Here is a 27,452-nt window from a genome sequence, read left to right on the forward strand (position 1 = left end):
TTTGTATATAAACATATCAAATCAGTTAGTTATGATATTAAAGTTGGCAATAATTAAAGCAGGTGCTGCTGCTACATATTAAAAAGCCTCTCCACCAAAAAACGCATCAGCAATATCATACAACGCCTCCCACGGAGCCCCGCTGGTGCCACACTGTATAAATGCAAATAACATGTGGCCATGACTTAGCAAGGTATGGGAATGAGATGATTAAGCCGTGGCCATGACTTAATCATCTCATTCCCATGCCTTACTAAGTCGTGGCCACGCATCAAGATCTCATTCCCTCACGTTATTTTTATTTACACCCGCGGGGCTCCGTACGTCTCAGATATCAGCCCGTGTGTTTTCATGTAATTAGACCTTTGTGTGATGGAGCTGTTAGAAGCACTGAACGTTCAGACGTCTGGTTCCTATCACCACCACTGTGGATGATTCTAAACGGGTAAGTTTATCTAGAACGGAGCATTTCTACGGAGCCCCGCTGGTGACATCCTGTATAAATAAAACTAAAGTGTGGCCACGCCTTATTAACACGTGAGGACGAGATCCTAATGTGTGGCCACGACTTAGTAAGGCATGGGAATGAGATGATTAAGTCGTGGCTATGACTTAGTAAGGCGTGGGAACGAGATCACGGCTCACTAAGACATGGCCATGCATTAGAATGCTCTGACGCTTTACTAAGGTGTAGCCACAACTTAATTATCTCGTTCCTACGCCTTACTAAGTTGTGGCCATGCGTTGTTTTTATTTATACAGGATGTCACCAGCGAGGCTCCTAACATTTCACACCAAACCATCCATCCATCCATCCATCCATCCTCTTCTGCTTCTCCGGGGTTCGGGTCGCGGGGGGCAGCATCCTAAGCAATGAGGCCCAGACCTCCCTTTCCCCAGCCACTTCCACCAGCTCTCCGGGAGGGATTCCGAGGCGCTCCCAGGCCATCTGGGCGATATAGTCACGTCAGCGTGTCCTGGGTCTTCCCCGGGGTCTCCTCCCAGGTGGACTTGCCTGTGACACCTCCCGAGGGAGGCGTCCAGGAGGCATCCTAACCAGATGCCCGAAATTTCACACCAAACCACCCTGAATAATTTTGTTACACCCCACCCAATGAATTCTGCACACATTTTGAAAATTCTGTGGACTTGCCCTGAGCAACACAGAGCTGCAGTGGAGCTGAGCTCATCCACCCATCCATCAGCAGAGGAACTGAGGTCTGTTCGACTCTATTTCTCTCAGTTTAGATCCTTTTGCACTAAAGTAAAATGGAAAAACTCCCAAATGAGGGCTGGGAGTGGCAGTAAAGTAGAGCAGGAGCTGAACCAACACAGCAGAATGAGATTAAACCCCCAGGAAGAGAGAATTAGGAACTAAATATCAACGACCTCAATGGAAATGAGAAGAAAGTAGACTGACATACTCACTACTATAACTGAGCAGACAGCACGAACCCATCTAAAGCTACTTCAGATGAGTAAAGCCATGAGTGGGGAAGAGATTTGGGCGATGCACTTTAGAAATCCTGACTAAATTAAACAGTTTATTCCCTCAAATGTTGAAATTGGTTGTTTTGAATGAGCTTCACGACGCTATAAACAGTCCCTCCTGAGCACGTTGCGACAGTGCGCTCCGCTTTCCGGCAGCAGGCATAAACAGCGGCGGAGTCCGCGAGCGAGCGGAGAGTGTCGGATTATGGCTTTAATCTGATTAATCTGATTATTAATCATTATCAATCATTATTAATGCTCAAGGAGGCGCAGGGCGAAGGATCCGAGCGGGGAAGATGGTAGGCAGCTTCCTCCGTTCGTCACAAATAGCTCTTAGCTTCAGCTCACTCGAACTTTCCGGTCCACCTTAAATGGTGCATTGGCTACACGCTGGCGCCTCATGCGCCACAGTGCGGCTGCTGCGCCATTTAAGGTGGAACGGAAAGTTAGAAATACAGAAAGGCAATTTCAGCCTCGTAGCAACATATGGTTCATAAAACAGCCTAATTACGGACAAGTGAAGCATAATACAGAGATAATTATTCAGCTGCTGTTATTAAATATATATAATATATTTGATGGACGTGTTTAACCGTAAGGTCCTAAAGTTTATGAGCTGGTCATTTCTGTCCGAGTTCTCCAACAGACTGGTCACTTTAGAGCAGGAGAAGGTATAAACCTGTTTATTTTCCCTGGTGTCTGGGTTTGAACTGTGTTAAGTTTGTTATTATCTCCAAGGTCAAATCTCCACCGTGGCCAAAAGTTTGTAGACACCCAGTGTCTCTTCTGAAAGAAGGTGTTAACAGTGAGTCTGTGCTGCAGTAAGAGCCTCCACTCTTCTGGGAAGGCTTGTAGGTGTTGGAACATTGCTGTGAGGATTTAATGGAGCATTAGTGAGGTCAGGTACTGATGTTGGATGGTCAGTTCTGGATCAGACAAGGTGCAGACATTGATTAAAGCCTAGTCTAGTCATCTGGGGGCAGTCGTGGGGAACTGGCCCTGTGACCGGAAGGTCGCCGGTTCGATACCCAAAGCCGACAGTCCATGACTGAGGTGTCCTTGAGCAAGACACCTAACCCCCAACTGCTCCCCGGGGCGCCGTGGATAGGGCTGCCCACCGCTCCGGGCAAGTGTGCTCACTGCCCCCTAGTGTGTGTGTGGTGTTTCACTTCACGGATGGGTTAAATACGGAGGTGGGATTTCCCCGTTTGTGGGATTAAAAAAGTATCACAATCTTAAATTCTGCAGGTTTAAAGTGGAAATCCACCCATTTTTCAAAATTTCAAAGCAAGGCAAGTTTATTTATAGAGCGCCTTTCATGCACAGCTGTCATTCAAACTGCTTTACAAATGAGAAAATACAGAGGGTCCATATTTTATCAGTTTCTCCGTATCGCCCAGCGTTAATAAGACCAATCATGGGAATTCGGGGCATGTTCCAAAATCTCATTCTCTAAATAAATGGGGGCTGTTTATTATATATATTTTTTTCCTTTTAGAGAGTAATTCCCCTTATTTATTTCCAAATTTAAGTATAATTAAATGGTGAAGATGTAAAGAGCGGTTCGGTGTGAAACGCTCCGTTCTAGAGAAACTTACCGAGTCAGAGCTGCTCACAGTGGTGGTGATAGGAACCAGACGTCCCTCTAAAAGCTCCTCACAGAAGGTTACTACTTGACATGACTGTTAATACACTGCCTGGTGATTAAGACTTTGACACTAGTTTATAGAGGATTTTGGCCTTAAACTCCAATCATGGTGGAGGGAGACATGCAGGGAGTTGTGAGGCAAAATAGTCCCTAAAGAAAAAAAACTGATTGTTCCAGATTTTCCATCATCAGCATTCCATATAAGCTCAGAAGACTCGTGTAGGTTCTCTGGTGGTTCTGGATGGTAAATAAAGTGTCTATATCTGTGTTGTAGTCATGGCGACGCCTGGTTCCCATCACCACCACTGTAAAGACGTCTGAACCGTTTCACACTAAACCCCTCAATCGTTCTGTTTATGCAGAAAGTTAGAAAAATCAATGGAATCCCCTTTAAATCCCCAGCAGAGTGAAATCAGCACAGATATGATGAGGCATCAAGGGTTTAACACACCGTGATTGAAAGGTTCGCCCTGGCAGGACAGGGTGGTTAACTGTTCCACTGATGAAGGGCATAAAATTTTCTGTATGTCCTGGTTATTATTATTATTATTATTATTATTATTAAAAACCAGTCTAGATTAAGGGAGAATGCCGTTAAATGAGATGAGCTGGATTCGCCAGAACTGTGATGGGACCTGTCATGCCTGTTTGGGTGAATTATGCTAATTGCCTCTCCATTAATGAGACGGTGTAATCAAGCTGTATTGTTTGTGTCTCTGTTTCAGGCCAGTACCGCGGTGGCCGTGGGCCTTGCCTTGGCAGCAGCAGGATTTGCAGGTTTGCAAGAATTAAGAACATTTAAGCAATAGAACCCGAGAGGCAGTGTGTTACAGTGAAATACCATCCCGGCTGTGATGATCTATGATCTATAATAATAATAATCTATATTATCTATAATAATAAAGTCACAGCCGTGATGTTATTGGTGATAACTCCATCCTCGAGTGCTCTACTGCTTTAATACAGCAGTTAAATAAATACAGTAAGAAATGAATAAACTGGCCGTGAACGCGGCTTTAATATGTTTTAATCTTCAGTTCCTTCCTCCTAATTATAGCTCCTTAACGAGCAGCTCGTTGCTACGTCAGAGTAACGAGCTCCGCCCACTCGCTGCTCAGCCGGCAGTTCATTCTCCAGCTCCTTACACTAAATTCCCAAACACTGAGCAGCTTTTTCAGTTGTCCAGATCAGTATTGATGTTGTTCTGTTCCAGCCGGTCTGTAAAGCTTCTTACAGCCCGTTTAGTTTGGCGAATGGTGTTGGGTTCATTTCTGGCTGATTCCAGGTTGTTCAGCTGTTCTTCTGTCACAGCTGCCGACTGAAAAGCTGCTCAGTGGCGACGACGGTTTGGGAATTTAGTGTCGTCTCGTCTTCAGAGTCGGACCAAATCGGCTGTCGGTCAGATGTGATCTTAACAGCGTCTGTTTTCTGTTTGTGGCAAAGTAAGAAGTGAAATCGTTCAGACGGCTCGAGCGCCTCCTACAGATGTCAGAGTCGTTGCTTAGCAACAGCGTCTCAGTGGAGTGATGCAGCTTGCATGGCCAGAACTAACTGTTGTATAATTGAATTTAAACTGAAAAAAGGATTATTTGATGGGAAAATAAGGACGTGCGTATTTTTTGTCACCAGTGATCCACTGTTGCTGTATTTCTTGATTCTTTTACGCAGGACGCTACGCGATGCAGGCCATGAGGCAAATGGAGCCTCAAGTGAAGCAAGCTCTCCAGGCTTTTCCTAAATCTGTAAGCAGCTCCACTGATCTACTGATACTGAAGAGTACTCCTTCAACGTAACCGCCCGGTCATGCAGACATTGATTAAAGCCTAGTCTCGGACTAAACTGCAAAGTGGAAATCCACCCATTTTTCAAAATTTCTGCATAACTTCAGTGGTTGAGATGTAAGGCAAGTTTATTTCTAGAGCGCCTTTCATGCACGGCTGTCACTCAAAGTGAATGAAAGGAAATAAAATGAGAAAATACAGAGTTGTTTACAAAAGTGAGCACAAATAGAAAAACATTAAAACATGATTAACACTAGATTTAAAAGAGAAAAATTATTCATTAGAAATTAAATGAGCATAATTAAATAATCTAATTAACAATTAAATGTTAAGTTACGATCAAGTAAACAGAAATTAAATGAAATTTCTGAGTTACCTGCCACGAGCGACGGTTCTGTCTAGTGCCGAATTATCATACAAAGGGAAAAAGAGTGAAAAGTGGTTTTAAGGATGATCGAAAAATGAAGGGTGAAATTATGGCTCTAATAAGAAAGCGTGACCATAAAGTGCCAAATATGAGCAAATAACTGTCTCAAATCCCTCTTACAGTGAAGCTCACAGCTTTCATATGTACACATTACAGCATCGACTGCTGCCGGTTTTCTCCTAAAACCAGTCTGAACTGGTGAGATGAGGCCCCGTTCCAAAATTACAATCACCTGAATCAATACTCAGCCCACTGTAGCTGATAAAAGTGATTATTTTAGTTTTTAATATTTGTCCTACATTAAAATAGTGACTGAATAACGCTGGAAATGCACTGTTTACATAGGAGGACATGTGCAGATGTTTTAGGAAGCCATGAAAATGGTTTTGCATCCATTTATCTTGGTCAGCAAGTGTGTTTATTTTTATATATATGTGTGAATAAATTCAAATAAACACACTTTTACGTTGTTTAAAAGAATGCAGCAAAATTTCATCATAACTCGGTGTGTGAGGTGTAAACAGAGAGATCCAGAGGGTTCGGTGTGAAACGGTTCAGACGTCTTTACAGCGGTGGTGATGGGAACCAGGCGTCGCCATGACTACAACACAGATATAGACACTTAATTTTGCTATTTACTATTTATTTACATTCATGTAACTCTTATGACCTTAAAATTTAATTTTAGGCCAAAATCTTCTCAAAACTATGGTAAAACTGAATTGATAATCATTCCATATAAGGATTTTCTGTTAAAGAAGTTTTATCTACATCTTACTTTCTTAATTGGGCAGAAAATTTGAAAGATCAGTGGAGTTCCCCTTTTATTATTCATATCAGACACCAGTCCAGAAGCTGTTTGTGATTGTGTTGCAGGCTTTCGGAAGCGGTTATTACAGAGGAGGTTTTGAACCAAAGATGACGAAGAGAGAAGCTGCTCTTATTCTTGGCGTCAGGTATTTCAAGTGATGTGATGGATGTGTGCACCGGTCAGGCGTAACGTTCTGACCACCTCCTCGTTTCTACGCTCACTGTCCACTTTATCAGCTCCACTGACCGTATAGCTGCACTCTGTAGTTCTACAGTTACAGACTGTAGTCCATCTGTTTCTCTGATACTCTGTTACCCTGTTCTTCAGTGGTCAGGACCCCCATGGACCCTCACAGAGCAGGTACTGTTTGGGTGGTGGGTCATTCTCATCACTGCAGTAACGCTGACGTGGTGGTGGTGTGACAGTGTGTGTTGTGCTGGTCTGAGTGGATCAGACACAGCAGTGCTGCTGGAGTTGGTCATGATGTTATGCCTGATTGGTGTATGTGCACCACTGTTCTGGGCGAATATTAAAGTGTTTTTCTCCTTTTTCTTCAGTCCCACTGCCAACAAAAACAAGATCAGAGAGGCACACAGAAAGCTTATGGTTCTAAATCATCCGGATCGAGGTAAGAACGTCCCCCCCCGTTTAAAAAGAGCCTGACCGGTCCCGGCTGATATTGTCCCCCTACGGTTTTTATGTGAGAAATATTGCAGATGACATAGAAAAAAGTTGGTTTCTCTAAGATGAGATGCCAAAGGGTTCTGTGCATGAAGCAACAGAAGAACCACTTTTGGTTCCTTAAAAACATGTTTTAAAGAACCTTCACAATGTTGAGGCTTTTCAAACAGTTTTCAGAACTTTAAAAAGGTTCCATGGATTCTATCAAACATGGTTCTTTAAGGAAGCAATAGTGGTTCTTCAATGACATTGCTCAAAGAACCATGTTTGATAGTGTATGGAACCTTTTAAAGGTTTAAAAGAAACTTCATAAGGTTAACACCATGTACTGTCCTATCTAGCACCTTTACCTTAACTTTTCAAAAACTGTAAAAAGGTTCCATACAATATCAGACATGGTTCTTTTAGGAACCAAAAGTGGTTTTTATATGGCGTTGCTGACAGAAGCATGTCTGATAGAGTTTATGAACCTTTTAAAGGTTAAAAAGGACCTTCACAATATTAAGGTTCTCTACAGTTTCTTGTCGCTCATTTACAAAAATGGTTCTCTAAGTTCTTTACTGAATCATAAGTGGTTCTTTGACGGCACCTTTATAGTTAGAACAACAAAATTTTTAAAATCTAACTTTTAGCAAAGAGCAGCTTTTTAGATCAGCATTTTTATGAAGAGAATGAATGACAGTTAAGAAAATTATGTATTTCATATAAATGTATCATATTTAGACCCAAATTCAACTTGAAACAACTGAGAACCTTCTCTGTCTTCTTCTCTCGGCAGGTGGATCTCCATATCTTGCGGCAAAAATAAATGAAGCTAAAGATTTACTTGACGATCAAGCCAAAAAATAGTTTATTACATACTCACTGATTGAGCCCTGTCTGCACTTGAGTTCTGTGATCATTAAAATCCTTTGTTCTACCACAAGTTTCATTTTTCTTATTCTCACAAAATATGGCAATCAATAGAACCAGAGAGGGAGTGTTTTATCATGAAATACCATCCCGGCTGTGATCTGGTGGCCGTAGATCATCCCAGCCGTGATGTTACTGGTGATAACTCCCTCCTCGAGTGCTCTACTGCTTTAATACAGCAGTTAAATAAATACAGTAAGAAATGAATAAACTGGCCGTGAACGCGGCTTTAATATGTTTTAATGTTCAGCTCCTTCCTCCTAATTAGAGCTCCTTAACGAGCAGCTTGTTGCTACGTCAGAGTAACGAGCTCCGCCCACTCGCTGCTCAGCCAGCAGTTCGTTCTCCAGCTCCTTACACTAAATTCCCAAACTGTCGTCTCCACTGAGCAGCTTTTCAGTCGGCAGCTGTGACAGAAGAACAGCTGAACAACCTGGAATCAGCCAGAAATGAACCCAACACCATTCACCAGACGTGTCTGATCTTCAGAGTCGGACCAAATCAGACTGAGCCGTAAAACTGACCCAATATCAGGTTCAGCTCAGTTTGGTCAGTTTGTCCAGATCAGTATTAATGTTGTTTTGTTCCAGCCGGTCTGTAAAGCTTCTTACAGCCCGTTTAGTTTGGCGAATGGTGTTGGGTTCATTTCTGGCTGATTCCAGGTTGTTCAGCTGTTCTTCTGTCACAGCTGCCGACTGAAAAGCTGCTCAGTGGAGACGACAGTTTGGGAATTTAGTGTCGTCTCGTCTTCAGAGTCGGACCAAATCGGCTGTCGGTCAGATGTGGTCTTAACAGTGTCCGTTTTCTGTTTGTGGCAAAGTGAGAAGTACAAACGTTTAGACGGCTCGAGCGTCTCCTACAGCTGTCAGAGTCGTTGCTTAGCAACGGCGTCTCACCGGAGTGGTACAGCTTGCATGGCCAGAACTAACTGTTGTATAATATTATTATAACAACAACAATAATAACTGGAAAGATTGGCTGGAAGATCAAAATTTTATTCAAGAACTACCTGCATACAAAACATATTGCACATCAAACAACCAGAATGATCATTAAAAAAAGAAAATAAGGACTCACAAACGTAGTTTACAGAACAAAATCTGGAAGTTGATCTTTCAGTAGTCCAAATTGTCACCTGCGTGCAAATACGTTCAGGCAGCCAGTTTAGTGTTAAAAGAATAACTGCTTTTTTTTTTTCTTTTAAATACTGTACATTTGAAAATAAATAACCCAAAATGAGGCTCGTTTTGCCGAACAGTCACTGTCATTACAGCCCGACAGGCGATGAATCCGAATAAATTCGATGTTTCCGATGTGGAGTGTTTTTCATACGCCGTTTAAAAATGAACGAACAGACCAGTTTCCAGAGTAACATTATTCTAAAGGGAAAGAAATTACAATTCAGTGCAAAATCTTTTTTTTTTTTCTTTTTTTCTTTCAGACTGCATTTTCAAATTTCCTTCCCCAGATGTATGAAGTGGTTGCATATTAAAACAAAAAGCAGCTAACTCTCCTCGTTGAGCATTAGGACAGCCGGGATCTTCCCGCGACGGTCTGTGTTTTATTCCTACACCCAGCTGCTTTAACGGTGAATCTACTCTCTGAAGGCACAACATCTCAACGTGTACTTAAAACTTACTTTAGGTGTGAGTCAAGTTTCATTTTTGTCTCTTCAGGGCTCGTATTCCTTTTTTTTTATTTTTATTTTTTCCTTATATAAGTTTTTGTCATCTTGCCTCCCCTCCTACCTGTTCCACGGTGAAGGAACGGAAAAGTGCAGTAGAGAATCTGGAAGTCCGTATGTCTATCTTTGGCAAGCTTGTACAAGCACTATTGTAAAAATGTAAAGGTTACGACTTTTTGAAAGGAAAAAAAAAAGAAAAAAAAAAAAAGACCAAACTGCTTAGGAGAGTCCGTTAACGGCGGGCTTTGCCCCCTCCCCCTCGCCCTCGCCCTCGCTGCTGCCTTTGGGGGACACGCTTGTGGAAGCTCGTGCTGCTTTTTCCTGCTCCTCTGCTTTGGCGCTGGGGCCGTTGCTCACAGCTTTAGAGACTCCGTGCTCTGCTATGCTCTCCACCTGACCCTGCGGACGAGAGAACGACCTCGGTTAGTCTGACTATTGCGGCGATTCTGGATGAAATAGATTCACTGTGGAACTGACAGAGTTTCAGGAGTGGCAAGAACCAAAAGAAGGCCCGTCAAAATACAGGTAGATCTGGTTCTGCTTCTGATTGGCCGAGCCAAATTCAAATACAAGCGCGTTTCTGAATGCGTGCATCACCTGAAACCTGTATTAATGCACCGAGATCTTGTGAACTGCTTTGTAGATAAAAATAATTCGTATCTGATCCACTCGCACCAGCGCAACACCCGTGCCAGTGCTGGGCACACAAATGTGTGGTTGGTTAGTGTAGTGGGTAACATCTCTGCCTTCTGTGCTGTAGAATGGGGTTCTGGGTAACCACCCTACACTACACCAATAAGAGTCCTTGGGCAAGACTCCTAACACCACCTTCGCCTCCCTGTGTAAAAATGACCAAACTGTAAGTCGCTCTGGAGAAGAGCGCCAGCCAAATGCCGTAAATGTAAATGTGCAGAAAAGTGACACGTTTACATTAGAAAATCAGCAATGCATGGAATGTGACCAGGTGCGCTCAAACATCTGGCTTTTAGAAATCGTTTTAACTGGTCTGTAACTCGGACGTGTTCGCTCAAATCAGAGGAGCATACAGAGGCCCGAGTTTGACCCGTTAGGATCTGCCGCTCTAACACTAAATCTGTCTGCAGCGTCAGTCTTTCAGGTTCACAGTCATCTGGTCTGATGCTACAAATAAACCAAAAATCACATCATAAACAAACGAACTCTGACCTACCAAATCCTTTTTATTCTTCTTCAGATCTCTCGGCGTTCTCTGCCTGCTTTGAGATTCAGCCCGTGATATGTAATCGGCCACAGTAACTGCAAGGAAAACAAAACAAAACAAAAAAAAATCCCTATTTAAAACCTAAACATTCACTATCACTAATAAAAAAGGCTCTCAATTCAGAAAACTGTTCTGGAGGACATGCTGTAATAAAGCACTCCGTCAGCTCAACCCAGGTCAGTTATCATTAATAATTAAGCAGGGTCAAGGCTACAGTCTGGTCACAACTCGGGTTTCAACACAAAACGGTTAGTAGATTAACTGTTAATCCAAAGAAAGTTCAGGAGTACACCTAAATCTAAACCAGGAAATTTTACAGACACTTGCGGTTCTCAGTGAAGGTGTAAGATTGAGAGATCGCCCTCATGCCAGGCCTCGCCAATCAATGCAAACATACTAACATTGTACTTTTTACTGCCCAATTTCTGTTTATTTACTGAATTTAACATAACAGGGGAAATATATTGGCTTGTACAGAAGTTACGGCACATTGTATACTGGAAGTTCCACCCAGAACACCCACCATCCCACCCTACCCACATACGCTTGAAATGAGTCATATGACTTTGAAATGATTTTAAGATGTCTTGATTCTATAAGGCTCTAATTCTATACTACACAGATCGTTATCTCCATCACTAAGAGTTTTGCACAAGAAATAATGTGATCAATCTGTTTTATTTGAGCTCAATTTCACACTTATATTTATAGTTCACATACAAGATCAAGGAAAATGTTCTATATGTACCACATGACCCACTAAATAACAATCCCCGAAAATCACAGCCTCTAATCTATACCACACGAAGGTCGTAAGACAAGTGTAGAATATGGGCCCGTTCAGGCCTTAACCTCTCTTTAGTGTCTAGCTGCTCTGGGTGCGTATTGTATTTTATTATTATTATTATTATTATTATTATTATATCACAACCCCTAGAATTTAAGTTGACATAGTCCAATCATTTGAATGTGAATGTGTCCCCAGCATAAGCCCAGGCACCTCCATGAAGCTGGCCCCTCATGTGGTCAGAAACAGAATAAAAATACTACGTTTTTGAGAAATGATACATTATATTTTGCTACTTGTGACGTCAGTCCCTCGATATCTAAATCGCACCAAAACGATTTTTTGTTTGTGCTGCTAAAATCGACATTTGTGCTATTTTAATTCCCAAGTTATTAAGTTATTACAAATGATGAGTATTTTTATTCCCTTTCTGACCACATGAGGGGCCAGCTTCACAGAGGTAGTCCCCCTGCTCGCCCGGTTTATTCTGAAGGGCAGAGACGCTCATAAGAGAGTGAAAGAAACCTGTATGGCTCATCCGTTCCTCAATCGCTCCTTTTTTCCGATACTGTACTGAAAGTGTTCCACACTACACAGAGAAGCACAGACTTTACTGATCCCGGAAATTCGGCCATGCTGGAGCCAGCCTGACTAAGGACGGGTTAAGGGTCACTCCAGGCACACTAGGTCATGCAGAGCGGTACCACTGGCACCCATGTGCACCTGTTACCTGGCTGCCTCTCCTCCGGAGGGCGGAAGCGGCGACGGCGGCTACGGTTACGCCGCTCCTGTTTGGCCTCGGAGTCATCTACAACAGGGAGAGGCCCTCTCTGTTACTCTAAACAGCAGGACTCACTTCATAACTTCCACTCCACTGTTCTTGAGTGCGTTTAGTCAGGAGCCAAGGACTACAGCGGTTTACACAGCCTTGAGGTGCTAGTTTAAAAAACATACAGCTGCAGCATGTGAATGCGAAACTGACTAAAACTCAGGAAATCTGATCACACTACTACTCAGAAACGTACGGCCAAAAAACTAAAAGAAGGCATTAAAATACAGCTATAAAGGACAGAGAGCATTCTGACCTGAGAACTAAACTAGGCACCTGAACCCAATACCATTATGGTACCCAATTACTTCAGTACTACTGATGGAAAAGACTGAATAAAGCATTGGCTGGGTAGAGAGTTTGGAGTCCTCCTAAAAAGGTAATATAGGGAAACAGACTAAGGACGGTATGCATTGGACTCTCTAACAGGGAGAGAGTTTCTGGGCCCACAGACGGGAGCTGGACTAGATGACAGCTGAAGTTATAACTACACTCTTGCATGTATATGCAGGGCTGTGTGAGATGCCCTGAGGAGACTTGCACAAGAGGGCCCTTTAACGTGGGAACAGCCTGATAAGAGTCAGACCAGAGTGGGTTTTAAAAAAAATAGACTTTTGGTCTTTTAAAATTGGTTTTAAAAGAACCAAAAGGGTGTGAGGCTTGGACAGGATGGGGACTAACATGGTACGAAGTTGTGTAAACCTCATCACCCTGAAGTCTTTCATTCCTTTTTATCCTTTCATTTTAGTTGATATTCTTTAATCCTTTAATTCTTTTTGAAGACATTAGATCATACACAGTTATTAGGGCAATGGTATAGATAATATTAGAGTTATTTATAAATGTCCAGACCCTGGGCAAAAAGAGAGAGCACTTGGTTGTGACACTACTCGGGATAAAACAATTGTTATCACGCACCCTAAGTTCTACGTCTTGGTACCTGTGAGCCAACAGGTAGTCGTTTAAGCCTCACACGCTTGTGGTTTGCAATTAAAAAGATTTCACTCAGGGTTTGGTATTGATTTAGGAGCTGTAAACTAATGATCAATCAACTACATCACAATACAAAGTCAGATCAAAGTATAGAAATATGCTATATTGCCGATTTGGTGCTCAGACTACAAGAATCCGCAGACGACACCTAATGAAAAAAAAACACTACACTTGGGTGCTTCAAGTTTTCTTTAGTACAGAAAATGGTTCTGAACATTCACAACCATGATCACGAAAGGCTTTTTTGGACTGATAGAAAATGTGCATAAATGTGTTGTACACCGTTCTATAAAGAACCTTTCTGAAAGGGGTTCTTCTATTGTTACAAGCATGACACCCTAACAATAGAGGAACCCTTTCGGATGCTATATAGAAGCATCGACAGCACATTTTCCACTATTCTGAAGGACATTTTCATGTCGCAAAGAACCCCTTACTCATGAAAAGGGTTCTTTGAGTGTTCATGGTTCTAAACTGAACCATTTTCTTTACTAAAGAACCCTTAAAGCACCGCTTTTTTAAGGAGTGTACATCTAAAACTGAAATAAAGCTGCACAGCTGCAGTATTAGTGGTGCAAGGTGGCACGTATGAAGCTCAGGAGGAACCGAGCGCTTACCGAGGCCATTCTCGCTGACCGAGGTGTTGTCCGATTCACTCATGCCGTCGATCAGCGTGGCGTCTTCGTCCGTGCGACGGCGGCGTGAGCGACGCCGGCGGCTCGTGTTCACCTGAGACTCGCTGGCGTCCGTGTCCGCCGTCTGGTCCGTCTCTGTGTTGTCCAGCAGACTGTAGGGGTTCCGGTCAGGATCTCGCAGAACTGTAGAAAACAAAGCTCTGCATTATTTAAACAGAAGTCACACGTTTCTAGCGCCACGCAGTGGAAAAGCGGCTCTGGCGATTTAGCTGGTTTTTACACACACACAATATCACAACCGCTTCCCCGACATGGGTGAAGACACACAGGCCAGCCAAACCAAAGTCATTTATTACCAAAATCCGTCTACTTTACTCTGCTCGACTGTACAGAATGGAGTGGTATAAACAATGTTTGTTTTTTTTAATCCATCTTTGCAAAATAGGTTGTAGAGACATCGTGCTGTCCTACCATGTACATCATTGCCTGCTTTTGGCGTCAGTGCGCAGTGCTAGCCATGCTGCTCGGTTTCTCAGCGTTTCTGCCTGTAACTCTGTGCTAAGAGTCATTTTGAATGAAACGGGTTTATCTGAAATTGTTCATAGACACAGCTGGAGGGAGAAATTTCGTATAGTGAGTTTACAAATCGTAGACTTTGTACATGATGGTCTATTCAAAGGTGCAGTGCGAGTCACTGAAGAACAAGATTTATAAAATTAAATTAAATTAAATTAAAAAATGCTGAAAAACTGAAAACCTTGCTTGTTATCTTCTTTTCTTTACTTGAGAGCCTTGCCATTCCTTTGCTGGTGTAACACTGAGAATTTCCCCATTTTGGGACTAATAAAGGATTATCTTATCTTATCTTTAAGTCTGGCTTCAGAAGAAATTCAACTAAAGCTCAACCAGCCATAAAAACAAAAGACTCTGAGAAGATAAAACTCCATAAGTGAGCTCCTCGGATGCTTTCCCGCCGTCACTGGGCCAGAGACTGATGTTGAGAGAAACAGATGAGGAGCTGTACAGAAGAGCTTTTCTGAGGTGGAGCAAAACCCCTTCTTATCCACTGCAGCACTATGTTCATTTAAAATCAGCTAGATCGATTTAACGGGAATTTGTCGAGCTAAAAAAACACAACTGAACTCAGGCTGGAAAAAATTGGTAAGCATTCCTAATAAAAACACCCAAATTATTTTAATATTGAAAATATGTTTATAAGTCTATTTTGGCCAATGGATTATGCAAGAGGAAATATAACTGCTTAAACGTGATTCTAAATTCTAAAATTCTAAAAATTTTACACCACTGCAGATCATAATGTCTACCTGAGCTCATGGTGCTGAAAGCCCCTCTCCCTGCTCCACGACCTCTGACACTGGGTCCTCCGCGGCCCCGGGACACCACGGGTCTCCTCCGGCTGTCTCTCTGCGGCCGGACGGCCCTCTCAGGCTCCTCCCCGGCCAGGGACCAGTCACTCAGCTCGTCCTTACGCTCCGAATCCGTCTCAGAGGCGTACGAGTGTTCAGAGTTCGTTCCTAAAGACGGACAAAAGAACTTGTGATTATTTCACTGCATTATTGGGCAAATTCTAATTATTTAGCAACTTTTAACACAATTTCACAGCGAGACAAACAAATTTAGGAATATAACAAGAAAATAACTTCGGGAAGTTTTTGCATGAAACTATACAGCACATAACATAACGACACAGGCAGCGAGGTCACATGAGACAGACTAACAAAGACGGCATAATTAGTCATCCTTAACTGGAAGTGAAACCCTGAATAAAAATAACTGCATGCATAGTTTTTAACAGTATTTTTTAAGGTTGCACTATTGGCTCTTTTTTGTCTGATCCCTCTCATGAAACCGCAGGAAAACTATAACTTGTGATGCATATCGTGTATCGAGGTATTGTGATATATTTTTGCCATATCGCCCTCCCCGTTTCCTCTGCTACTGGCGCTTCCTAGTAACGATTACGGAAGGACTCTAAAAGCTGGCATATCCAAGGCTTAAACGGTGTTACCGTAACCTGAAGTGTAGTTCACCCCCCTGCGGCCGCGGCCTCTGCCAGTGTAGGAGCGGCTGGAGTGCAAGGGGGCGTTGGACGAACTCTCGTCTGCGTTGTATCCCTTGTCCTTGTCTGCAGGGCGGCCAGGGACAGGCCGGTAGCCCAGCCCGATCTGCCGCAGCTGTTCATCAATCTGCAGCCTCTCCATCCTCAGCTGCTCCACCTCCTGCAGGGAAACGAACACAACGCTGCAGGAAACTGACCCTGTAAGCTGATCCTAGACCAGCTTTATTTAAAAGAGTAATTACAGTTTCCCCCGTTACCCAAATGTAATTACGATCAGCCAAGCACAAGCTGGGTTTCTGAAGTTTGCTTCTTTAGTTGAAAGCTGGATGAGGCTAACGCAGCTAACAAATAATGGACGCTTATACTCCACCAATTAGCATCATGCATACCTACGTCACAAAATAAAAGTACATTATACAGTTACTAGAGACGGGACTGATCCGATCCTATATCAGTATGGGTTCCGATATGGACGTCACTTTACTAATCTGATATAGGACAGACAGGGCCAATCCACTTACTCATCCATATTCCAGTAATGCAAACGACACTGGATCAAAGTTGGGAGCGTGAAATTGTCCAAAATCTCTTGCCGCTGAAGCTTTAAGAGTTCCTTTCACTGGAACTAAGGGGCCGAGCCCAACTCCTGAAAAACAGCCCCACACCATGAGCCCCCCTCCACCAAACTTTACACTCGGCACAATGCAGTCAGACAAGTACCGTCTCCTGGCAACCACCAAACCCAGGCTCGTCCATCGGATTTCCAGACGGAGAAGCGTGATTGGTCACTGCAGAGAACACGTCTCCACTGCTCTAGAGTCCAGTGGCGGCGCTTTACTCCACTGCATTCCACGCTTTGCACTGCGCTTGGTGATGTAAGGCTTGGATGCAGCTGCTCGGCCATGGAAACCCATTCCATGAAGCTCTCTACGCTGTTCTTGAGCTGATCTGAAGGCCACATGAAGTTTGGAGGTCTGTAGTGATTGACTCTGCAGAAAGTCGGTGACCTCTGCGCACTATGCCCCTCAGCATCCGCTGACCGCTCTGTCATTTTACGTGGCCGACCACTTCGTGGCTGAGCGGCTGTCGTTCCCAATCGCTTCCACTTTGTTATAATCCCACTGACAGTGGACTGTGGAATATTTAGTAGTGAGGAAATTTCACGACTGGACTTGCTGCACAGGTGGCGTCCGATCACGGCACCACGCTGGAATTCACTGAGCTCCTGAGAGCGACCCATTCTTTCACTAATGTCTGTAGAAGCAGTCTGCAGGCCTAGGGGCTCGGCTTTATACACCTGTGGCCATGGAAGTGACTGGAACACCTGAGTTCCATGATTTGGATGGGGGAGTGAAAACATTTGGAAATAGTGTACTTTAAATGTGGAAACACAAAAAGCAGCACTGCTACTTGTAATGTTTGTATTGCCAGCATGCCAAGAGGTGAAGGTAAGGCTGCGTTGTGCAATTCAACCAGTTTAATCATCTGCAGAGGTTTCATATGAAAGACTAGCAAGAGTTCGTGCGAACAGACAGGAAGACACTACCAGGCACTACCACGCTTTCCAGGAACGCAATATACTTCCAGCAGACGACCCAAAAGCTAAAGGGATCACAGAGAAGTTGCTCAACTTCATTATACATATTCATTACACTATCTGTAGTGCAAAATTTCAGATAGCACAGCCTGTTGGAGCACTTTAATAAGCCCAGGTATGATCTGCCATCCAGACCATCCATTTCACAGATTCAGAGACAGCTATACCTGAACTGTACAACTGGGTGTCATCACGGTTAGCAGTGCAGATAGCTAGATGTTAAAGCCATGAGCTTCACAACTGATATTTGGCGACTCAGATTCGAGTCCAGTGTCCCTCATAAGCGTCACTGCACACTGGGTGAACTCGGAAACATATGCACTAGAGAGTGCAGTGCGGCAGGTGAGTAAGCGCAGGGTCTCACGCCAGCAGTTCAGCTGCAGCCCCCATTACAGACATGCTTAGTGAAGTGAAGATTAAACACAATATCAACAATAATAACATTAAGTAAAAAACGTTATCATATCTGTATCAGTATCGGCAGCTGTGCATCGGATCGGAACTGAAAAAACGTGGATCAGCCCATCACTAATAGCTACTTTAGTACACGTTCATAGATAACAGTAAGGTATGCAGCATCAGAAAACACATAAGCAAGTCTCTTATAGATTACCTAAAGGGCGATTATCATGAAAATTATTCTTTGGCAAAATAAGAAGTTGACGTAGTAGATAAACACTTCAATTTTAAAAACGTGTAATCTGCTCCCTTTTACCAAACTTCAAAAAAAACCCGTTTTAAATCCATTTCTGTCCATTTTATTATAGCAGCTTAACAGCACCGCACACTTGCGTAATGAGGAGTGATTCAGCCTAGACTGATCTTTGACCATAAATATAGGACAGCCAATCAGTCCATAGATCATTTACATACATCAAACGGTATGTATAAGTGTAAAGGATAATTAATAGGTTGTAAAAAATAATTATGATCATTTTTTTGGTACATAAACCCACAAAATCATGAGAGGACATTGGAGAAAAAAAAAAGGATATGACTTTAACGACTCGCATCAATACTCACATTCAGGTAAGAAATATGGTACTCCAGAAGAACCTGCACGTTGCCGATGCTCTCCATTGTCCCGACAAATGTGAAAGGGACCATTCCCTGTTATGAGGTTAAAGGATGTTACTACTGGTGAATAAAAGGCACTTATCGTACTACAGTTGTGTTTGTTTTGCTCAACGTTAAGAAAGAGGTCTCACTTCTTGTCTGGGGAGTTTGTTGTCGTTGTCGCCTTCGACTCGTACCCGGACCACTCCAGATTTGTCCACGATCTCCTGAATGACCTTGCCATTCTTGCCAATCACCTTGCCTGCAAAGAACAGAAAAGAGCTATAAGGAAGTTCATTGAGAAGCTCTCGCAGTACAAAGCGAAAGAACGATGCGTACCAACTAAGTGCCGAGGAATTTGTACAGACTCTTCGAGGAATTCTAGGTAATTCCTTGCTTTCTGGACCGCCTCTGCAGTCTGGAATCACATAAAAGTTAACAGAGAGAAAATGTGTTAAGTTTCCGGTCATGCCCTCGAAGAACAATGCGTGCCAAAATAGAAGTCTACAAACTCCCAGCGAACCAGTCAGATGAGCTCGTCGCTATGCCTGCTCACCTCGCCGTAAATCCGGAAGGTACTGCTTTCTTCATCCAGCTCGATTGCCGTTACTCCTGGCACTTTCCTGGCCTGATGGATGTTGCTGCCGTGGCTGCCGATGGCAAGGCCCATGAGGTCCTCCCTCACAGTGAACTCCTCTTGGAAGGCTGAGGCGAGCTGCTTTGTGCTCTGAACATCACAATAAGAATAACATAGAATTAGTAAAAAATAAATAAATAAATAAATAAAACTTTTTAAAAATCAGGAGCCACTCAATTATCTAAGATGCTTCATTTTAAACTGTTAGATGAGGAGTACAGCAACATATCACAGAAATCCTTGATGTAATACACCGATCAGGTATAACACTATTTTTTCTACGCTCACTGTCCGTTTTATCAGCTCCACTGACTGTATAGCTGGTCTTTGTAGTTCTACAGTTACAGACTGTAGTCCATCTGTTTCTCTGATACTCTGTTACCCTGTTCTTCAGTGGTCAGGACCCCCATGGACCCTCACAGAGCAGGTACTGTTTGGGTGGTTAGTGTGTGTTGTGCTAGTACGAGTGTTAATGTTATGCCTGATCACTGTACATAATAGTAGCGATGTGATGACAACACAATTTATTTTAATTTTTTGTCCTAATGTCTAAATTCTACAGAACACTGATCACATACATTACACATATTGGTAAATACTTCATGCACAATACTCCGCAGGCAACATGCCACGTGCAACACATGTAAAAAATCCCTATTGTGTACATTTTTTTAGTTTTTTTTATCTATGTTTATGCAGTTAATTCATCACCATCCCCATGAGCAGTAATCAAACCTTCGAGTACAAGATTCCATGTGCAATACATGTAAAATATTCTTAGAATAATTTTCTATTTACGTTTACATTGTTAATTTTGTGAATGACAGAGTTAATATCTTTTTTTTTGTTGTTATGATCCTTAGTATTATTTATAGTATTTGAAAAACACCATAATGGAAGCGAGCAGCCGTGTGCTCCACGTTACCTCCAAGTGCTTCGTGGCTTCCTCGTTCCTGTACATGAGCATGAGCTTCGTGCGGATGCTTCTTAAGTGCATATCACTCAGCAGAGAAACTCTCTTCACCGTGGCTTCACTTACAGACTATTAAAGACAAGAAGAGCAAAACATTCACATTCTTTATCACAGCCAGCTTTATCACCATCATGAGCTTTTATTATTACATTTGAAACGGGTGCGATACACAGACCCTTCAATGAGTCACAACTAAAGCGTGGTTGGATAGTGTAGTGGATAACACCTCTGCCTCCGACACTGTAGACTGGGGTTCAATCCCCAAACACCCTACACTATAACAATAAGAGTCCTTGGGCAAGACTCCTAACACCACACTGGCCTACCTGTACAAAATGATCAAACTGTAAGTCGGTCTGGATAAGAGCGCCAGCCAAATGCCATAAATGTAAAGCAGTCACAACTGATGAGGTCAGTAATCTATTATACAGCGGGTAGTTCCGGCCATGCGAGCTGACTGGTTGGTATGGTTATTTCACCATAACATCACGGTTATCATGACCGTGCAGCGAGTGGGTGGAGCTCGTTACGCTGACGTAGCAACAAGCTGCTCGTTAAGGAGCTATAATTTGGCGGAAGCGAACTGAACATTAAAACATTAAACGCCTCGCATGAAATGTCAACACATCTTTCCAAACTGAAAAGAATATTTTTATCGTGGTCAGTTCTGCCTCTGCAACGCCCCCCTCTGGTTCAAGGCACGTATGACCCGTCTTCGTACAAAAGTATGATGATGCATCAAATTATGCAAACAAGTTAACCAACATTACCGCCCCTGACGACGCCTGCCTGTGCCACCCAGTATGAATATGGAAGCATAGGAGCCCAGAGCGAGGAGATAACCACACATGTGCTGACCTAAACATCCCCAGCACCACTTATTGATAACATTCGACGTCAAATTAGGTACCCTGAAGAACTGAGTAAGTGAGGATTCTTGCAAGTCTCCATATAACATTATCTGCCGGTAAGTGCCATGAGCAGCTTGCAGAACATGAGGGTTTAGGGCCACTGCAGGAGACCCTGACAGTCACTTCACTCATTCAGAACTCAGTGCATCTAAGTAATCAGGACGTGGGTTTTTATCAATCTCGCCGTTAATCATCCCCCGGTGCTACCTTAACTCTTCGGCGGTTTGAGTCAGTGGCTCATGCTGTTATGGCACAAGAAGCGCTGCCTGATCAGAAACACCTTCCCTCGTCAAAGAACCGTCAGCCTTGTAAGTCCCATTTCCAAGACCCAGATTAAGCCTAAACCTAGACTGTAAAGTATTTCCAACGGTGATGCACCTCTGACACTGCAATTTAGTCCAAGCCTAGGCTTAATCCATGCCTGGGAACCCGACTCCACGAGGCAAAAAAATTGTTGATGCACAGTCACATTTCACAAAAATGCATCATCATCATCTTCACCTTGCACATCTCCAACTAATAACTGCAGATTCACTGAGAATTTTTAGGTGTATTATTGATCAGAAGTGCTTATTTAATTAAAAGGCAAAGGACCTACCAATACGAGCAGCTGGCTAGTCTCCGGGCTGTAAACTATCCGGCTCGCCCCAACAGCCTTTTGGAAGTCCTTGTGAGCGAGCTCGTTCACACATCTGTAAGACAGAGATGTTCAGAGAAACTTGAGGCAGTGAACCGGATCACTTAACTCTGATTTCAGCATGTACTTTGAATCTGGATGTGACGTGGTTTAAAGCCCCACCACACTCTGACCGTCACTCTGCAAAACTCACTAAAAAATTAAGCACATTTTTTTATATCGCTTGTTCCACGTGCTTCGCTGCTGCTCCCACGGTCCAACAGTAGCTTGCGTTCACAGAAAGGAATGAGAGGTATATGAAAATCACCTCGCTGTAATGTAAATGCTACCTCTGCACGGCGTGGGCAGTACAGCTGAAAGACGCTGGCCGTTCATACATACAGTGTTTGTGCTGCAGAGAAAGTTTTACAAACATTCCTTCTTCCAGATGGATAAATGGTCACATCGCTCTCTCTGCTCAATAAAGACATCATTTAGAGAAGTGCACAGTATGTTTGTTTATCCTCGACAGCTCTGATCTGTAATTAGGAAAAGGTTTCAACGCTGGTGGACCAACCAGGGAATCTGCTCGCAGCACAGAACGCTTAACTGTGTTTCATCATGAATTAAATTAACTAAAATCAATTTGCAATGAAGTTTTATATGGTTTTCTGTTTAATTTTCAATGAGTGTCATGGCTTATTCCGGTGTATTTTGCCGCGTGACAGACGCAGTGCCCGAAAACCAATTGGTGCTTGGTCTAGTCTCCAAAATCTTGTGCCGCTTCAGTGCAGCGTATAGGACACTCTGCCAAGCGCTGACCTGTTAACATAACCGCCGAAATGAAAATCAAGCCATTCACGCCATGCAGAGGGTCAGTGCAGCATGTTAAAGAAAGGTTCTAGTGGAGAACTTTTATTCACCAGTGTAGAACAGAATCAGAGCGCTGCTGAATCAAGACATTTTAAAATAAATAAATACATAAATGCCCAAAAAAAATGAAAATATGTGCTTCATTACAGCCACGAGCACACTGTTCGGACGCCGTCTGCACTTACGCAGCCTTCAGGTCGTCGGGTACAGGAACCGTGCACTTGAAGAAGGTGTTCTTCGTGACGGCTTTGTTGAGGTTCACCGGCCGGAGGCGCTCGAGAGTGACGATTTCATTGTATGTTGCATCGCACGCAGCGTACTCGATCACATAGAACTGCGCAGAAAGGAAAGCGAAAGTTAAACCTACAGACCGCAGACGACGTGGAAGAAATGGAAACTGAAAGGCTGGGCAGTTTAGCTGCGCACTCACATCTCCCTTCATCATTCGCACTTTCGCGAGCCACCAGCCGCACGGCTCCTGTTCATTCGCTCTGGAGTAGACCTGAGATCACAGAATATAAATAAATAAATAAATAAACTTAAATAACATGAAGGCAGTACTTTAAATTGGCTTCCATTATTCTGAAACTGAAATGGACAAAACGCAACAGCACTTCTCCAGGGTATATTTTGGTTTGTCCATCTGAATTTACACGTCCAAATTGTAAGGCAAATTATTCAGTAACTGCAATAAATAAATGTCATTTGTGTGTGTGTGTGTGTGTGTGTGTGTGTGTGTGTGTGTGTGTGTGTGTGTGCGTGTGTGTGCGTGTAAAAAAAGCCCCTCAAATTAACAGCCAAAGATTTCCGCCGCTCTTTGTGTTGTTCTCTAAAAGTGATGTTTCCAGAGCAGATCACTGAAGAAACGCCGTCTGTTTATAGTTTAGAGCCCAGATTTGGGGAAAAACGGGTCGACTTTCAGTAGAAAAACAAACTGACAACAAAAACAAAGCTTCTTTTATTATAAGGGTTTAAAATGACATCACCGTCGAGACTTTGACCCACCGGTGGGTCCCAATAAAAATATATTTTTTTTAAATATTAAAAAACGCTGCGAATCTACAAATGGAATGACGCTTACTTATTTAACAAAAAGGAATAGCAAGCAAAAAAAAAAAAAAAAAAAAAAAATCAAACAATTTGGAATAAATAAAGATAATGGCATAACTGGCTAAAATCCAAAGAGCTCTTTGTTATATGTTATTAACCCTTGAAATTTCCAGGTTTATTAAATCCTAAAGCTTATTATTCAGTAACTACATGGACTGCAATACAACCTGCCTGAGTTATTCAGTTACATTTACATTTATTTACATTTATGGCATTTGGCTGACGCTCTTATCCAAAGCGACTTACAGTTTGATCATTTTACACAGGGAGGCGAAGGTGGTGTTAGGAGTCTTGCCCAAGGACCCTTACTGGTATAGTGCAGGGTGGTTACCCAGGTTGGGGATTGAACCCCAGTCTACAGTGTAGAAGGCAGAGGTGTTACCTACTACACTAACCAACCAACCACACCACAGTTCAGGCCCTTTCAGTCTGACAGAGTGAGCACTAGTCGTTGTTTACAGGCACTTTACATCTGGTCTAAACCTTCTCATGAAGCTTACCGAGGCAGGTGTTCCAAAATACTACCAATACATGCCGTGAGCTCAAGAAAGAATATCGTTACCTAACGAACTGCAATAAATAACAAACCCTCACATCGCCCATCCCTGATGTTCAGTGGTGTCTTAAAGCTACTCACCTCCACTTCTTCTCCTTCACCGATGTCCTTCTTGCCATCAGTGGGAGCCGGCAAACGGACATCGCTGAATGGAACTTGTCTTTCTGGCTGCCAGCTTAAAATAAATAATGTTCATTTTTAGGCTGTACGCCTCGGGTCAAAGGCACGTTTTGGAGGAGAACGGTCATGAGTGTGAGCATTAGCCTGTACTTACTTGTTTTCAAATGAAATGGAGAGTGAATCATCATGAACGTCTTTGACGAAGCCCTGGCAAAGCACAAGGTCACGTATAGCGTTATATGTTTAATTCCACACAGTTACACAAAACATGCTTACAATAAGTTGTACTCTGATGTCGCACTGCTTTATTACTGTTATTACAGTCGACTGTCACGGCCGATGCGTGGGGAACAGTGACTGTGTCCATGTCCTGAAATGTTCAATGTTTCCAGCGTAAAATTAATAAAGGGCCTAATAGAGAAGACAATACACACGACATATGGATATTTTCTAATATTTACACTTTGCCATTTAGTGGTGACCTGAAAAATAACAGTAAAAAAAACGAACACGCACGTACGTCGGCTCTTCGTAAAACGAAAGTGTTTCGTTCACGACAAAAACTCATCTGATTTCTGCTTAATTAAACGATCCAGACGTAAACAGAGCCGTTCAGAGCGGTTCGGTGTGAAACGCTCCGTTCTAGATAAACTAACCGAGTCAGAACGGTTCAGAGTGGTGGTGATGGGAACCAGACGTCCCCCTCTAAAGGCTCCCTCACAGAAAGTTCCCACATGAAATGGCTCTGAATTCACTGCCTGATGACTGAGACGCTGTGTTATGACAGTTTTGAGAAGACTTTGGTTTAATCTTTTAATGACCGAGTGGTACCTGCAGGGTGTTGTGAGGTAAAAAATTTTTATTTTTTCTTCCCAAAATTTATCACCATTTTACCAACATCACATAAAAAAGCTCAAACGACACATGTAGGTTCACTGGTGGTTCTGGATGGTAAATAACATGTCTACATTTGTGCTGGAGTCTTGACGACCCCTGGTTCCCATCGCCACCACTGTAAAGAAATCGAGTCGTTCTCTCTCGATAAGGAACCAAAGCACTGTGAAAGACTTTGTTTACATCTCAAACCAACTGCATTATTCAGACCTTCTGAAATAAGGTGGTATTCCCCCTTTTAAAAGTATACGGTCTGCTTTAAGTTTCAGTTTTGTTTTCTCTGCTTCGGCCCAGTTTTGCTTTTGACTGGCTGCTTCAGAAACGAAAGGAGCAGGGATGAACTGAAAGCTGCCTGTATAACAAATGTGAGCATTCAAGACCAGAAAATAAACAGCCCAGGTCAGTTTCCCCACTCGTGTGTAAGGAGGGCAGCTTTTAACGTGTGACTCCTGGGCACTGTTCATGAAGCTGGGAGCCTGTATCCCGAACGCAGCAACTCAAAAATAGAAGCTGGCTTCACAAATATCTGCTGGAGCTGATGACAGCCAGTGATTCAAAGCGAACAGCTGCCATGCAGGGAGATACGAAAGGGCCAGTGAGGCATGCATGGGATAACTTTTGGATGATGGAAGGACAGAATAACAACTTTAGCAGGCTGGTCTGCCTAAAATAGACACGAGACAGTGGCAGATAAGCACTGAAATGCTCCAGTACTGGTCCGGTACTGGTCCAAGTGAACACTGCAACTGGCCAGTGCTACAGTAATGACTTTACAGCATAAATGAACTGATCCCTGAGCCACACTTCGTAGCCTAAACCAACAATAACAGCACATCAGCAAAAACTACAGCAAGTCCAACGTGAGCTTTCCAACCCGCCTTATCACATTAAAGCGGCCAGCTTCGCTTAAAACCCACTTCCAGTGCTTTACGACCTCATCACAGCTGTAAAATCACACATAAAGCGTGAATTTTCCCTTAAACCGCTGAACTGATGGAGGTAGCCACTTAGCATCGACTAGCTTGTTGCTACATCGGCTAGCTGAGACACACGGGCGGTCCGAGGCATCGTTTAAAGCACGTTAAGCCCCAAAACGATCGTTTTTTGACCGAAACCCTTCTGACAACACGAGAACCGAGTCGTGGGTCGTTTTTATCCCCGTCTGTTTACGTTGTTTGTTGAAAGACGCCTCAACACGTTAGCATAGCATAGCAACGAGTCCCAAACAGCGCCGAAAACAGCCCCGAACTGCCCGGTTCGCGCTCAGCTCCGACTGGTTTGGACTCGTACGCATCTCAGCAATAAACCACCACCACAATCGCACAAAAATAAGCCGTGAAACGACATTTTACCTTGTAATAAGCTCCATTGGAGCCACGAACCTCCACCGTCAGTTCCTCCATGTCGAGCACGCAGGGGATCGTGGGTAAAACTTCTAGAACAGTTCAACCAGGTCGAGTTTTAAAACCGGTCTGCTTCAGAAATAGGAGCTTATGTTAGTCATATATCGTGAATTATGATTTAACGTCTTGTTTTCTGTCACTGGCAGTCAGAGGTGACCGTACAATACATTAAAAATTGAATGAAGCCCTATTTGGCTGCCACGGGCCTGTCTGGAATAGAGGTAGGGCGATATAGCTCAATATAATATCGCGATACTGCAACAACCTTCTCACGATATATCGAACAGAGGTGCACAAACCATGTACCTGAGTTAAAGTAGAGACACCCAAGGTCTAATATCGCTCCAGTAAAAGTAGAAGTTCCTCCCTTCAGACGTCCCCTTGAGTAGAAGTAGTAAAGTATTTACCTTCAGATGTACTTAAGTATAAAGTAAAAGTACTAAAAGAGTAATTCTGGCTCTGATGTCCTGTTATCATTTTTATAACCAGACTGGCTTCATGAACTCATTTCAGGTGAAAGTCCTCCAGCGTCTCTCTTGGTAAACCAGTCTTTTAATAGAACGTCATTAATTAGCGACGCTGACGTCTATTAAAATGATCAGAAGCACAAAACACTGAAGGTAAACAGTTTCCATCAGGGAGAACCGAGTGGCTCTGAAATCACTTTTTACACACAAGCAAAGTTTCAGTTTCAGATTTATTTACAA

At 43.1% G+C, this 27,452-nt stretch overlaps 2 protein-coding genes across 5 annotated transcripts; one reads left to right on the forward strand and one right to left on the reverse strand.

The window, feature by feature from the left end:
* The first annotated feature begins 1,622 nt into the window (after window positions 1–1,622).
* dnajc19 (DnaJ (Hsp40) homolog, subfamily C, member 19) lies at window positions 1,623–7,764 on the forward strand. Its single transcript, XM_017722277.2, has 6 exons — window positions 1,623–1,790; window positions 3,865–3,916; window positions 4,808–4,881; window positions 6,224–6,303; window positions 6,716–6,786; window positions 7,618–7,764. The coding sequence occupies exons 1-6, from the start codon at window positions 1,788–1,790 to the stop codon at window positions 7,686–7,688; spliced, it is 351 nt and encodes a 116-aa protein (XP_017577766.1). The 5' UTR covers window positions 1,623–1,787; the 3' UTR covers window positions 7,689–7,764.
* Window positions 7,765–8,725: 961 nt separating this feature from the next.
* fxr1 (fragile X mental retardation, autosomal homolog 1) lies at window positions 8,726–26,923 on the reverse strand. 4 transcript variants are annotated; one of them, XM_017722280.2, is made up of 17 exons: window positions 26,695–26,921; window positions 24,603–24,655; window positions 24,410–24,503; window positions 23,093–23,164; window positions 22,848–22,996; window positions 21,772–21,865; window positions 20,215–20,331; window positions 19,209–19,379; window positions 18,992–19,070; window positions 18,805–18,914; window positions 18,620–18,706; window positions 15,955–16,159; window positions 15,245–15,454; window positions 13,902–14,102; window positions 12,193–12,270; window positions 10,625–10,710; window positions 8,726–9,834 (listed from the first exon to the last, which is right to left on the reverse strand). In XM_017722280.2, exons 1-17 carry the CDS (start codon window positions 26,743–26,745, stop codon window positions 9,655–9,657), a joined length of 2,037 nt encoding a protein of 678 aa, XP_017577769.1. In that variant the 5' UTR covers window positions 26,746–26,921; the 3' UTR covers window positions 8,726–9,654. The 4 variants fall into 4 exon arrangements, with proteins under 4 accessions (XP_017577769.1, XP_017577770.1, XP_017577772.1 ...); XM_017722279.2 differs by having other exon boundaries at window positions 9,655–9,834; window positions 15,949–16,159; XM_017722281.2 differs by lacking the exon at window positions 12,193–12,270 and having other exon boundaries at window positions 15,949–16,159; window positions 26,695–26,919.
* Between the last annotated feature and the right edge of the window lie 529 nt (window positions 26,924–27,452).

The sequence above is a fragment of the Pygocentrus nattereri genome, chromosome 15, assembly GCF_015220715.1.
Source record: "Pygocentrus nattereri isolate fPygNat1 chromosome 15, fPygNat1.pri, whole genome shotgun sequence".
Taxonomy (NCBI): Eukaryota; Metazoa; Chordata; class Actinopteri; order Characiformes; family Serrasalmidae; genus Pygocentrus; species Pygocentrus nattereri.